This window comes from Condylostylus longicornis, unplaced genomic scaffold (assembly GCF_029603195.1).
Source record: "Condylostylus longicornis isolate FDR11 unplaced genomic scaffold, ASM2960319v2 ptg000001l, whole genome shotgun sequence".
Taxonomy (NCBI): Eukaryota; Metazoa; Arthropoda; class Insecta; order Diptera; family Dolichopodidae; genus Condylostylus; species Condylostylus longicornis.
Window position 1 is genome coordinate 6,250,886 of NW_026577970.1, and position 14,326 is coordinate 6,265,211.

General features: G+C 33.9%; 1 protein-coding gene across 3 annotated transcripts in view; it reads left to right on the plus strand.

Annotated features, from left to right (window-relative positions):
* Window positions 1-297: 297 nt before the first annotated feature.
* The window catches only part of LOC129618581 (furin-like protease 2), a 301,205-nt gene continuing 287,176 nt past the window's right edge, over window positions 298-14,326 (plus strand). For all 3 annotated transcript variants that reach the window (XM_055533419.1, XM_055533435.1, XM_055533427.1), the window contains exon 1: window positions 298-1,640. In XM_055533419.1, the coding sequence (XP_055389394.1) occupies window positions 369-1,640 (1,272 nt within the window). In that variant the 5' untranslated portion in view covers window positions 298-368. The remainder of the gene's footprint in view (window positions 1,641-14,326) is intronic.

Here is a 14,326-nt window from a genome sequence, read left to right on the forward strand (position 1 = left end):
AATAACATCAGAAAAATTTTCTAATTAACTTTAATAAAAAACCAATTAAAGTCTTAATTCTCTATGTTTGTAATAATTTTATTAAAGTGATTTTAAATTTATTTAAAAAAAAATACATGGGTTTTAACTAAAATTAACCAAAATATAAACTAAAAGTTTCTATTAAAATAAAAAATATTATTAAAGTGTCCTACTTATTCGATTTCTCTCATTTTTTTAAATCAAAAACAAAAGCACTTATGAAATTTTTTAAAATAATTTTCAATTTTAATTAATTTTTAAATAATTTAAAAAAAAAAAAACTATTTTCCATAAAAAAAAAACACCATCTAAATTTTCTTTTTCGATTTTAATCCGATTTTTATATAATGAATTTTTTGCAAAATCAAAATGACGATGAATGCTCCTCATCAAATAAAAAAATACCAGGAGAAATTACAGCGAAATATAAAAATATCAATAATAAAACAATTATGTCAATTCAATTTAATAAAAGAATTAAAAATGATAATGAAATTACTGAATTTCATTCATCTATTAAAAACAATAATAATAATAATGATCATCAATATCAGAAAAAATCAAGAAAATTTAATAATGTGTCGTCCTCGCGTCAAAATCAAAATAATTTATTTAATATAAATAATAATAATAATAATAATTATTATATAGATAATTATAAAAAAATTTATTTAAATCATAAAAAATTTCGGACTAATATTGATAAAAATAATATTATTAATAATTATGATAAGAATAATAAAAATTTTTTACATAATTTAAATATTTTTAATAAAAATAAAAATTACAATTTAAATATTCATAATAATTTTTTAATGTATTTTTATATTGTAATATTTTTATGTGGTTATCATTTAAGTAGTGTTAATTGTCAAATTACAAATGAAAATTTAAATTTTATTCAAAATAATAATAATAATGAAAATAATAATAATTTTCAACAAAAACAACAACAACAACAGCAAATAATAGATAAACAACAACAAGAAAAACATAAAGATCATCAAATAAAACAAAATGAACATCAATATAATAATAATGAAAATGAAAATCATTATGATTATAATGAAACACTAAATGATAATATAAAATTATTATTAGTTGAAAATAATAATAACACTAATGTAAATAATAATATTAATAATAAAATTGTTAATACTAATAATGAAAATAAATTTGTAAATAATTCTAATAATAATAATAATAATAATTCAATTATTAATGAAACAAAATCAAATAACAACGAATTAAATGATATTGAATTTGCTGAAGTTGAAGTTATTAAAATTGGTCATATTATTAATAATAATAATAATAATAATTTTAATAAAACAAAAATAATTAAAGAAAATAATATAAAAATAAATAATAATAATGATAATGATCATGGTTTAAATGAATATAATAATGATATTAATATTAATAATTATAATATAAATGATAATATAACAGATATTGAAAATTTTTTATATAAAAATTATCATAATGGTTTTGGTTTTAATCATGATATACCAAAATTAAAACCAATTTATATGAATGAATTTGCTGTATATGTTCCTTCTGGTAAATTATCAGCTGATACAATTGCAAATAAATATGGATTTGTTAATATGGGACAGGTAAGTTTTGAAATATAAAAATTTTTTTATTATATTTTATTATTTTTTATAATTTTATTATATTTTCAAAGATTTTTTGAATAATTTGAAATTATTTGTTGCAATATTTTTAAATAATTTTGTGCTTCTGAATAGATCTCAAATTTGTAGAGCTTTCAAATAATTCAGTTTTCAATCAGAGAGTCTGAGTGCACAGTAATAATTAAAGTATTTTGTTTTCTCAAGTTTTCAATTTGGGTAGGTTATTAAGACGGTCTTATGTCAAAACAATATTTAGAATTCTGAAATTTTCTATTTATTTCATATAATATATGTAAGATTGGAATAAATCATTATTACTACACTCGTATCCTTAAAATTCTTACTTATTGTTATCATTGCATATATAAGTATATGATTATGACAACAAAATATGTAAACCATTCACGGAACTACTCTTACGAGGGTCACTATTTATATTTCGGGTCTAGCAATAAAAAACAAACATTTATCATTGGAAATGGTTTTATTGTTTTTCAAAATATTCCCCATGAAGATCAATACACTTTTGCATGCGCCGAAACCAATTTTCGTAGCACTTTTTCCACTCCGATTGAGACACCTCCAAAACATGGTTTTTGAACGCATCGACTGCTTCTTCAGGTGTTGAAAATCGTTGTCCACGCATTTTTTTTTTGATGTGAGGGAATAAGAAGAGGCCATTGGGTGCTAAATCAGGACTGTACGGCGGATGACCCATCAATTCGACATTTTGAGTGCTCAAATAGTCCATTGTTTCAGGTGATTTGTGAGAGCTTGCATTGTCATGATGAAGAATGATTCGCCGGCGCTTGTTTGTTTTCCTTATTTCTTCGAAAACTTTCGGCAAACAGATGGTGGTGTACCATTCAAAATTGACCGTCCTACGTTCCACTAAAGGTACTGTGGCCACATGACCGGTTATACCAAAAAAAAACGCGATCATTTGCTTCGATGTGCTTCTTCCACGAACAACTTTTGTTGGATTTGGCTCGTCTTGGAACACCCATACGGTCGATTGCTGTTTCGTTTCGGGCTCATATGCATAGATCCATGATTCATCACCTGTGACTATCTTATAAACGTCTTTTGACGCACCGCGATTGAATTTTTCCAACATTTCTTTGCTCCAATCGACACGAGCCTTCTTTTGTGCAATCGTCAAATTTTTTGGGATCCATCGACAACACACCTTTTTCACGGCAAGATGTTCATACAATATCTTATGTACGCTGGTGGAACTAATGCCCAAGGATGCCTCAATCTCACAGTATGTCACATGCCGGTCCATCATTATCATTTCGCGCACAGCATCGATGGTTTCCGGCAAAACGACCGAAATTGGCCGACCTTCACGAAATTCATCCTGGAGCGAACGGCGTCCGAAACCAAACTCTTAGTACCAGCGATTTACAGTGGTTTTTGATGGTGCTTCATCACCAAAAGTCGAAACAAGTTGATCGAGACACTCTTGTCTCGATAATCCGCGCCGAAAATCGTAAAAAATCATCGCACGAAAATTTTCACGGGACAATTCCATTTTTTGATCGAGATGAATTTTTCAAGTCACTGTAAACAAAACAATTCGCGCTCGAATGACAAAACGTTCTGAGTGAAGTTGTCCTAAAAAATGTCAAACTTTCCAATGGAAGTGTCAGATTGCACCTGGCAGCACTAGTATTGCCAGGACCCGAAATATAAATAGTAACCTACAACTCAATCATGTACGATTTTATATTACATAATGAAATCATATGAAATCTGAATTTTAGCCATAACAATTAAAATTTTCTTAAGAAAATATTTAAAAAAATTAAAATTTTTGAAAAGTTTTTTGTTGGTTGGTTGGTTGGTTGGTTAGAGTGGCCGGTGCGACCCGACTGGCCAACACCCCAATTAGCACTGACGTGCCGTTTTGCTACCACCGCCTCGTGAAACCCGGTTGTCAAAGTACGTTGGTCCAGGGCCAGCGATCAGAGCCACCCCGTTCTTTTAAGGAACTTATTTACGTCCCCGATACTTTTACTAGAAATGCTCCCCAGTTCCATTATGTCCGTTTCCCCAAATGACAACAACCTGGCCCTTTGAAGAGCCGGACACTCGCAGAGATAGTGAAAAAGCGTCTCTTTTTTGTCTATCTCCCGACAACTGCGGCATGACGTATTAAAGGGAATTCCCAGCCTAGCTGCATGATCCCCCACAGGCCAATGCCCCGTGTACACAGCCACTAACTTAGCTATGTCCGGTCGAGGCATCGCCAGGAGGCTCATTGATTTCTTATGGTCGTATTTCGGCCACGTCTTCCTAGCCGCTGCACATGTGCTCAGGCCCCTCCACCTGCGGTCCGCACATGCCACTTGGAAGCGGTATATATCAGTTTTGATGGTGTTTATAGGGACAAGAACTCGCTCGGCCCTGGAGCCGTCCAATGCCGACCCACATCTGGCCAGCTCGTCAGCCCGCTCGTTTCCTGGTATGTTCCTATGTCCCGGAACCCAGAGTAAGGTGATACTATGATGACTGCACAATCTCGTCAGCTCATCGTAGCAAAGCCCTACCAACTTTGAGAATATCTTTGGCGAATTTAGAGCCAGAATCGCAGCCTGACTATCCGTCACAATTGCGACCTCCCGGGCCACAACCAAATCCCTTCCCAGGATTTCGCATGCCTTCCATATGGCGAATACTTCCGCCTGGAACACGCTTGATCCGTTGGGAAGGCGATATGACTCCGATATGTTCTGAGTCCCTGAAAATACTCCAGCACCGACCCCATTCCTATCCTTGGAACCGTCAGTGAAGAGAGCAACATCAAAGCCTTGCAGTGGAAGATTTCTTTTCCACTGCCCGCGAGACGGAAGCTCAACCCGAAACTTCTTGTCAAGCTCAAGTCTAGGGATGCAATAGTCTGTAGCATCCGCAACCACTCCGTCCGGTAGTGACTGAAGGACATTGCCGTGGCCATACGGCCTTTCGTGCCAGCACTCAGCTTCTCTGAGTCTAACGGCGCTTGCCGCGGCTAGATTCTTAATATGGATGTCTGGTGGAAGCAAATGGAGGAGTACATCCATAGCGTCCGTGGGCGTCGATCTCAATGCCCCCGTAATGCTTATGCATGCAGCCCTCTGTACCCTACCGATCTTGGTACAGTTGTAAGCTTTCCCCAACGCCGGCCACCACACGAGTGAACCGTAAGTTAATATAGGTCGTACAATGGCCGTGTATAACCATAAAACCATTCTAGGTTTCAGCCCCCACCTCCTGCCGACCATCTTTTTGCAGGTGTAAAGTGCCGTACAGGCCCTGTTCACCCTCTCTTGCACGTTAAGCTTCCAGTTAAGTTTAGAGTCGAGTATGACTCCCAAATACTTAACTGCCGGACTCAAACTGAGCCGCAAACCACCCAATCGGGGCAGTCCAAAGCTCGGGATTTTTGTCTTAGTCGTAAAAAGTACAAGTTCCGTCTTGGCTGGGTTCACTCCAAGGCCACATCTTTTAGCCCAAGAGCTCACCACATTTAGAGATCCTTCCAAAACCCCACTGATTGTTGGAAGGTCAAAGCCGGAAACCAGGATTACTAGGTCGTCAGCGTATGCCACTGCCTTCACTCGCCTTTCTTCAAGTTGCAGTAGAACCTCGTTCATAACAACAAGCCACAAAAGTGGCGAAATCACCCCACCTTGGGGCGTTCCCCTACTAATGTACCTTGCGACACTACTATCACCAAGATCCGAATACAGGATCCTGGTCCGCAGCATGGATAATATCCAGCGTACCAAAGCATCTTCCAACCCCAACTGAGTCAGAGAATTTTCTATGGCCCACGAACCAATATTGTTGAAAGCCCCTTCCACGTCTAGAAAGGCCGCCAACGTGTATTGCTTATAATGGATAGATTGTTCGATAGTCCTCACTACCTCGTGTAGTGCGGTGTCTGTGGACCTTCCCCCGCAATATGCATGCTGGGAAGGCGAAAGTTGAACTTCCTTCATTCTGTTCCTGAGCCCTAGCTCCAGAACGCGCTCCAGCGCTTTTAGAACGAAGGAAGTCAAACTAATTGGTCGAAAATCTTTGGCGCCCTCATGGCCCCTTCTTCCCGGTTTGGGAATGAAAACAACTTTTACACGTCTCAACGACTTGGGCACGTATCCAAGGATAAGACAACTTCTAAAAACTTTTAGAAGCCACGGAACTATTAGTTCCTTCGTCTTCTGTAACATAGCTGGAAATATCTCATCTATCCCCGCCGTTTTGTATGGAGAGAAGTTATCTATCGCCCAGCTAACCTTCTCCACCGTTATAATAGCTTCAACCATTTCACTCGACACAGGCTGCCCCGGAAGGGAATCCAACTGGATAGCCTCCCGAGCCGACCCGGTATTACCCGGGAAATGCGTGTCCACTAGTAAATTGAGAGTTTCCATAGATGTTTTTGTCCATGTCCCACCCTCATCCTTCAGAAAAGAAGGACTGGTATGGTCCTTGGAAAGCACTCTGCTCAATCTGGCAGAATCCCTGGTACATTCTACAGTTCCGCAAAAATCCCTCCAACCCTGGCTTTTTGCGGAACGGATAGCCCTTTTATACTCTCTCAGGCACTCCTTATAAGGTTGCCAGAACCCATTCTTGTAGCAGATATTGAAGACATCCCTGGTAATCTTCCGGAGATTACTCAAATCTTCGTTCCACCACGGGGGATACTTTTTTTTTGAATATTTCAAAGGACAGGATGCTCTGAAAGCCACGCCCATGACTTTCTCAAATCTACTGATTTGCGCATCAAGTTCTTCGACTTCCTTAATATAGTTGTTAATATCGGGCATGACCATGAGCTTGGCCCGCACGATGGCTCTGAATTTAACCCAATCTGTTCTTTTAGGGTTCCTAAAAGGTTTGGGATTCCCAACTTCGAATCCCACCGTGAAGACTATCCAGGCATGGTCAGAATACGACCCTTTGCTAGATACCCTCCAGTCCTCGATTATACAGTTGTTAGTTTTGAGTGTTATATCTATCACATCTTCCCAGCCAGCAAACCTGTCTGTGCTAGGAAAAGTGAAGGTAGGGGTGTTGCCTCTATTTGCTATCTCTAGATTACTATCTAAGACAAAATTAAATAAAGACTCACCTCGTTCGTTGATCTCTGTGCTGCCCCAGAGGGTATGTCTGGCATTGGCGTCGCAACCCATAAGCAGACTTGCTCCTTCGGCTGCGCCAACCTCTGCTAGGTTTTGAACTTCCGGAGGTGGAGCAGGCCTATCATGAGCCGTGTAGACTGAGCTCATTAATAGGTTCCCGCCGTTTCCTTCAATCCTCACCACCGTCATGTCTGCGGTACTGAAATTAGAGCAAAGAAAGGCTTTTATATGTTTTTTAGTTAAGACACAAGTTCTGATCTTACCTTCAGCTGGATCTACAATCCTGTAGAATAGGTTGTATTTCTGGGTGCCCAGTCCCTTTATCCTGTTACCGTTCACCCAAGGCTCCTGAATTAGAGCGATGTCGATGTCTTCCTCTTCTAGGAAGATCAATAGGTTATCCGAGGCTAATCTCGAATGCTTGAGATTAACCTGGATTACCCTCATCGCTCTTGCTCTTATCAGCCACCTCCATCTGTTCAAGGAGCTGGCTCGCTTCTTCTATGGCGTCCCCTTCTGGGTCCGCATTTCGAAATATTTTGAGCTTGGCATGCCGTATGCCAAACCGCAGTCTGTTGTCCCTCCTGTCCAACGGCTGTAGACTCTCCTCATTAATGAGAAGTAGGGAGGACTCACTGTTTTTCTGAGGTTCCTCCTTCTTGATAATTTGCCAATCATCCATCGGCACCTCAGGATTGGCAATCTTTAGGACCTTTAGCAACTTGTCCCCCGCAATATTCATCTTAGGGATCCAAATACGAGCCCGGGGTCTCCTGGGAATTTCCTTAGCTGGGATGAGCTCAATCTTGGACCCATCCCATGTATCGCTAATCTTAGCAACACACGAACTAAGAAAATCCCCGGAAAGCCGGTCCTCGCATTTGATCACCCTGTAGCCCCTGACTACCTCAGATGAATCGAAGCTCAGGACTTCGTTGCCATCGGTCGTTAGGAGATGTTCAACTACCATCTCCGATAATTTTGCTTCGACCTTGCACCATAATTCGGAGGACAACTTCAGGTTGGTAGACTTTCTGTCCACCACCCCAAACTGGAGATGATCACGGACCACCTCGCTCATTGTTCTCCCCTGTGCATGATTTCCACTTGATGTTGAAGGTCTGGTTGTCCCTGGCTTGACGACCTTCGACCTTTTGCTCTCTTGAGCATTTCTGTCTTCATCTTGAGACCTTACTCTTTTTGTGGTCTCCTGAGGCTTCGTGCTCTTATACGCATTGTACTCGTCAATTACCTTCTGGTATTTGACTTTGTCCTCCGCGTCTTTTTCAGAAGTTTTACCTTCTGCTTCATTCTGGGCAATCTTGCCTAAAATGAAGATGGCCTTCGAATATCTCTTCTTGAGTACGAAGGCGGGTCCTTTTGATTTTCTGCTTTTGGAACTATGGCTGGTTCCTTTAGCTTTTTGTGTAGATTGTTTTGGTGGTTTTGCTACCTTACTGGTTTCATCACCACCAATCGATACACCTGCTTCCTGACTGGAAGCTAGTATCTCGTCTTCTGACGAGGTGCCAATTGCCTCTTGTTTTTTTAAAATTTTTTTAATCGAATCTTCCATTTTGATCCCACGAGTGTGTCCGGAAAAACAGTCCATCCTGCCAGAGCCGACTTACCAGGATAAGGTCATCGTTACTCTCTGAGGCGACCCGGTATCAGAGAGACTCCGTTCGCGGTAGCCAGTATACCCCCCGGCTACCAACTAGTCCACTAGGCACGGGTCGTATAACACCATTGGATTGGGGGGGGGGGGGGGGGGTGGGACTTGTTGAAGATTAGCTTACGCTGTTACTTCATGCCCGTGGGACTTGCTGAAGATTGGCTTGCGCCGTTACTTCAAGCCCAAGTTTTTTGTTGAATTTTAAGAATTTTTAATCGGTAATTGAAATTTTACCTAAAAAAGCAATCTGCCTATCTATAGGGTAAATATGTGATTTTAAAAATCTTAAAACATGAAGTGTAAGAAATTACAGTTAATTCCATGTATATTGGGAGAATGTGATAGAAAATACGCTTGTACCAATGAAAAATAATGGGCATTAAATTTGTTTAAATATTTCGGGCTGTTATTTGACGAACATGTTTTCCTCTTTTTCGTTAAAAGTATGTTAGAATTGATTGTGCATCCCCTTTCTTTAGCCAATTGTTTATCCGATTTTTAAATCAGAATTCTCATTTTTCTTGCATAATGTCATTTTTCGAATAAAATGACAATGTTTTTAATATGATTTTCTCATTTTTTACGAAGTATCGGCAGAAATATTGTTACGTTTGAGAACAAAGTGATCGAATAGTGACTAAATTTCACTGACTTAACACAGAAAATTCACTCTTACTCAATAATCACTCACTTTCTTCTCATTCATTGTGAAAAAAATGAAATACGCACTTACCTAAACCGACTATTGTATTATGTGTCAAAAATAAAGTCATGTATATTGGATTAAGTCTGAGTTGCCCAAATTTTATTTTAATATCACTCTGTTGATTTCATTGCTATGAAAAATATGTGAACTTACAGAATTGGTTGACTTTCAAATTCTCAACTTTCGCATTTATTACAATTTTTACATTTACTTCTTCTCACATACTCGTATAAACTTTTTTGTTTTACAAAATGGACGATTCTTTTATATTAAATGAAATTTTTGTTCAAAACCAACATTATTTTCAAATAACAAAAAGTTTTTACTTAAACTTTTTAGTCAAATAAAATAAAATTTATAAAAGATTTCTAAAATTGAAAAGGAATTTTAATTGTACTAGATAAAAATACTTTCGTTCTATGCAATTTTATTTTATGCTTTATTCGTTCGTTTAAATAATTATTATTAATTCAAAAAACGTTCAAATGTTCTTTTTAAAAAAATTCATTTGAGAAACAAGTGCGGCAAAATACAAACATTGAAAATGAATTTCGATTCAGAGATAAAAAAAACTTTAAAATTCCTTTCTCATAGCTTTTATATTTATTTTTTATTTAAAACATAATAAAGCTATTTAAGAAAAATTACCGCGGAATTCTGTTACCATTTCCGGAACAAACCATCTATTTAATCTATTATTGTTTTATATTTATACATATACAGGGTGTTCGAATTTTAAGTGTTTGGGTATACTTTCTTAAAATTTTACCTATTCATATACGGAGAACATAAGGCTCTATATGATCAGCTGAAATTTTTGGGAGATGAAGTGGCTCTAAATTATTTCAGACTGTTCAATTTTTTTTTCTTACTTTTTAAAGTTTCAAATAAAACTCTTTCAAAACGCAATAATTCGGTATTACTACACAATTCAGCAATTGGCATTAATAAGCTGAATATTGTATATTAATACCGTATTACTGCATTTCGGAAGTAGAGTACTCTTAAGTTTTCGGTTAAGTAGAACATAATATGCTTTTTAAAAGAGAGTAACTGCATTTCGACTGCTTACCGAATAAAATTGGAAACTAAAAATGTATAAAAAAATAAATTGCAGTAAGTATTGCATTTTTTCAATAAATTTCCAATAACTATTACCATCCGAGCTATTACCAAATTCGATTAAACCAAATTAATATCAGTAACTTATTTAATTTAAAGGGGTGCATAGATAAAGTGGCACTAGTTAAAGAAATTTTACTCTAGTATAAACAGAAAAGTTAAAATTTCAAAATTCTTTGAATTTTAACATTTCTTGAAAAGGCTCTTGCCCCTAGCTTCCTAAATATAGTTATTAATTTGCGTAGAACGGTCAGAATCTTCCTGATACAAAAAGTAAATAAACAGTTGATATTAGTATTAAGCCGTCACACATCGCACCACGTTAAATTATGAATATTGTAATTTATTTGCACTCATAAGGTTCTGTGCGATGCCTTGCAGCAGTAATTATTAAGAAATCGAACACTCCATGTAAAATATAAACTATGTATGCTACATTTACATGAAGTATGTGTATTTAAGTATCTATCTGTACATACATACATACATAAATACATAATAATAAATATAAAACAATAAAGAAAAACAATTTCTTTTGTGATAAAAAGGAAAAATAAACTTAATAGAAAAACACATGCGAAATAACACTTTTAAAGTTTGTTTTTGTTTTTTTTTTGTTTTCGTTGTTTTCCTGTTATTATTATTCTTAAAAAACGTAAAATCACGAAAATAGTAACTGAACAATAAAAATTCCATCATCATCATCATCTGTTATTCTTATTATTCCTCTATATATCTACCTATAATATTGTAAAGAAACAACAATAAAAAACATAAGCATAATAATATTGCAAAATATATAAAAGGAAATCAAATCTAAGATAATAACATCAGGAATTACCTTTTATTACCTTAAAACATTCACTTTTATTTTAGAAATGAAGCACCATTTTCAAATTAATCTGAAATTCGTACAAAATACCTTCATGCTATCATTGTGTACTTATCTTCTATATATACCAAGTTCTTCTTCAAAAAAAAAAAAAAAAAGAAATATAGAACAATAATGAAAATAAGAAATAATAGGGAACTTTAAAGACAACACAAAATAAGAACCATTCAACATTTTATTTATCATCATTTACAACTTCTATATCAGTTTATACACACACTTTCAATTCAAACTAAAACCAAATCAAACCAAACCATAGAAAAAGTTTACCATCGTCGACTCACATAATCTACTATTCTTACCCTACATTCTTGCATATTACTGTAATCAGACATTTACTGATGAGAGAGCCCGCCCACAACAACAACAATAGAAAAAAAAGGAAATACGTATTTAAATTTTCTCCTAGGTTTCCTTCCTTTTTCTTTTCTCTTTTCTACATTTTCAGGAAAATTGAAAAATATAATAAAATAAAAATTTTTTTACTTTCTTGTTTAAGTCTTATACAATATTGTGTCAGTTTTGTTTATTTACTATATATTGTGTATTTTGTCAGTGTTGTCGTCGTCGTCGTCATTGTCGTTGTTTTTATCAGCTATTCATACTTATTTTCTTTTGTCTAATTTCTAAATTTTACTGTAACCCTCCCCTTAGATATGTTGTAAAATAACTGACAATTCCACATTAATACTACTTGTTATACGGGGTTTCCCCCCGTATACCAAGTAGTATTAATGTGAAATGTTTTAAAAATATTTTCTAAAAAGTGAATGATATCTAGAATTTTTTTTTGCTGCATTTCATGAGAGTGACATGAGAGAATTTTCTAAATGGAAATATTAACATTTTTGTTCCAAATTAATCTTCAATTTTTTTCGGATTACCATCCATTTTACATGCACAATAATATTATTTATTATTTTCAATCATTTCAAGAAGAAAAGACTCTTGACTATAATGGATTTAATAAAATGATTTCCTTAAATTTATTTAAATCCATTCGAATTCACTGTAAAATAATTAATATTTTTTACTCTAAGTTGGAAGTTTTTTGTTCTATAAATAAGCTAATGCATTCTTTAAAATAGAATTTGACAAGAATAATAAATTATAATTATAATCATTCTGAATGACGAATCCGCTGTTGCAATAACATCTTCAAATATTTAAATATGATAATATTTTTTCTCGTTTTAATTTCTTATTTCACCTTATAAAGTCGTAAATAGGAATCACATCTTATAAATATTCAAAAAATAGGGGTTGTTTTTAGACCACAGCTTCTAATTAATTTAATCCGTACTTTAATTCAAAACTTGAATTTTGTCCATAAAATTTAACCCCTCAATATCACCAAAAAAAAAAAAGAAAATCTTTAAATCATCGCCATTTCAAATTTATTTACATGTGTGTGGAAATTCAAATGTCTCAAAGCCCACTCTTGCAGCGTTATTTCTCACTCTATTCAACATTGGTATGTATACATACCGATGTATATAAATCAACATCATCTCTTATACTCTGCATATCACTGCGTATTAAAATTAAATTAAAATTAAATTATGTGACTGACTAAAACTTATACTATCCCTAGTATCGGAATTGTAATAATACCGTATCGAAACACAATTCAGCAATTAGCATTTATAAGCTAAATTCTGTATTAATACCGTACTATTACAATTCCGATCTCAGGGAATGCCTTTACTAAATAGATACCCAATATGAAAATTTTTACCCTATATAGAAAATTTACCATATCGGTTCACCATATTTCGGACTTCGTTTCGATCTACATACTAATAATAAGCATATATAATTGAAAGTAATTTGTATGATTACAACGCTTTTTTATATACGAATGAAAATTCAGTTACATAAAATGAAAACTATCAGCCTCTTCATTTGAATATTAAGAATTTTGAGCAATATAAAAATTAGAAAAACCATCCATTGGGTTAATTTTACCCTAAGCTTCCATTAAATTACTCTTTATTTAAATGGGTAATTGGAAGTTGTGTACATAATATATTGCCCTTTGGGGACCTGAATATTGCGGTGTTATATTCTAATTCCGGCCCTGTTTACATAATAAACTACGTAATTTAGTTGCTCAAAAATTTATAAAATGTGCTCTTTTACAATCCAAATTATTTCGAGGCGAACTTTTTTATTTTACGTACTACAAATACTTGACTATTTTGCCTACATAGAGGAGAGAGAGAGAGTCTCTTACTAGCAAATCTTTTCTTCAAAACCATATATACATACATTATTACATTGAAATATTCATTATATTGTATATATGTGTGTATATTGAGAATTTAAGTATATCCCATCAAAGTTTATTTTAAATTTGTTGGAAAAGAACAAACAAGAATAAAACGAAAACGAAAAAAAAGTTGTAAGTATTTTTATTTCAATTCCTCTAATAATAAAACATTTCAAATCGCGTTTTAATTTAAAAGCATTTTTTGCTGTTGTTTTTTTATCTTCGAATATTCTATATTGTTTTTTTTTATAGGAGTACAGGTTGGTATAATACCTGTGTAATATTACCATATTATACTTTACATATACCATATAAAGGTGTACATAACATTATAATAATAAAAGTTAAAGTTATACGAATATAATTTTGATGTTTAAGGATTTTCAATGAAAAGAACTATACAAAAGAATATTTAAAAGTTTGGAGTATAAAAATTTAAACTTTGGTATTTTGTTTTTTTGTTTTATCTCTCTTCCAAATAGAATTTTTAAGTGTAATTTGAAAAACAAAAAAATTCTTCCTTAAATAGTATATATGCAAAGCTATAGTAACTTATTATACATTTGGGCATTAATATTAAAGTATAAACTATTTTAATAATTAGTAGTATAATTACGTACATATATATACACTTATAAGTGAACTCTATTTGTACATACATATATAGGTAATGTATGTACTTACTCATGAATAAAAATCTCACTTGTGGATAAAATTATATTGGGGTATAAGCAAAAAAAAAAAAAAACGAAAAATTTATAATGATCCTTTTGTTAAATTTGTAGGGTTTTTTTTTATTGAAAAGAGAGAGAAAATTTTTTTTTTGTTCAAATATGGATCAAATTTTTTGTTTTAATTAAAAT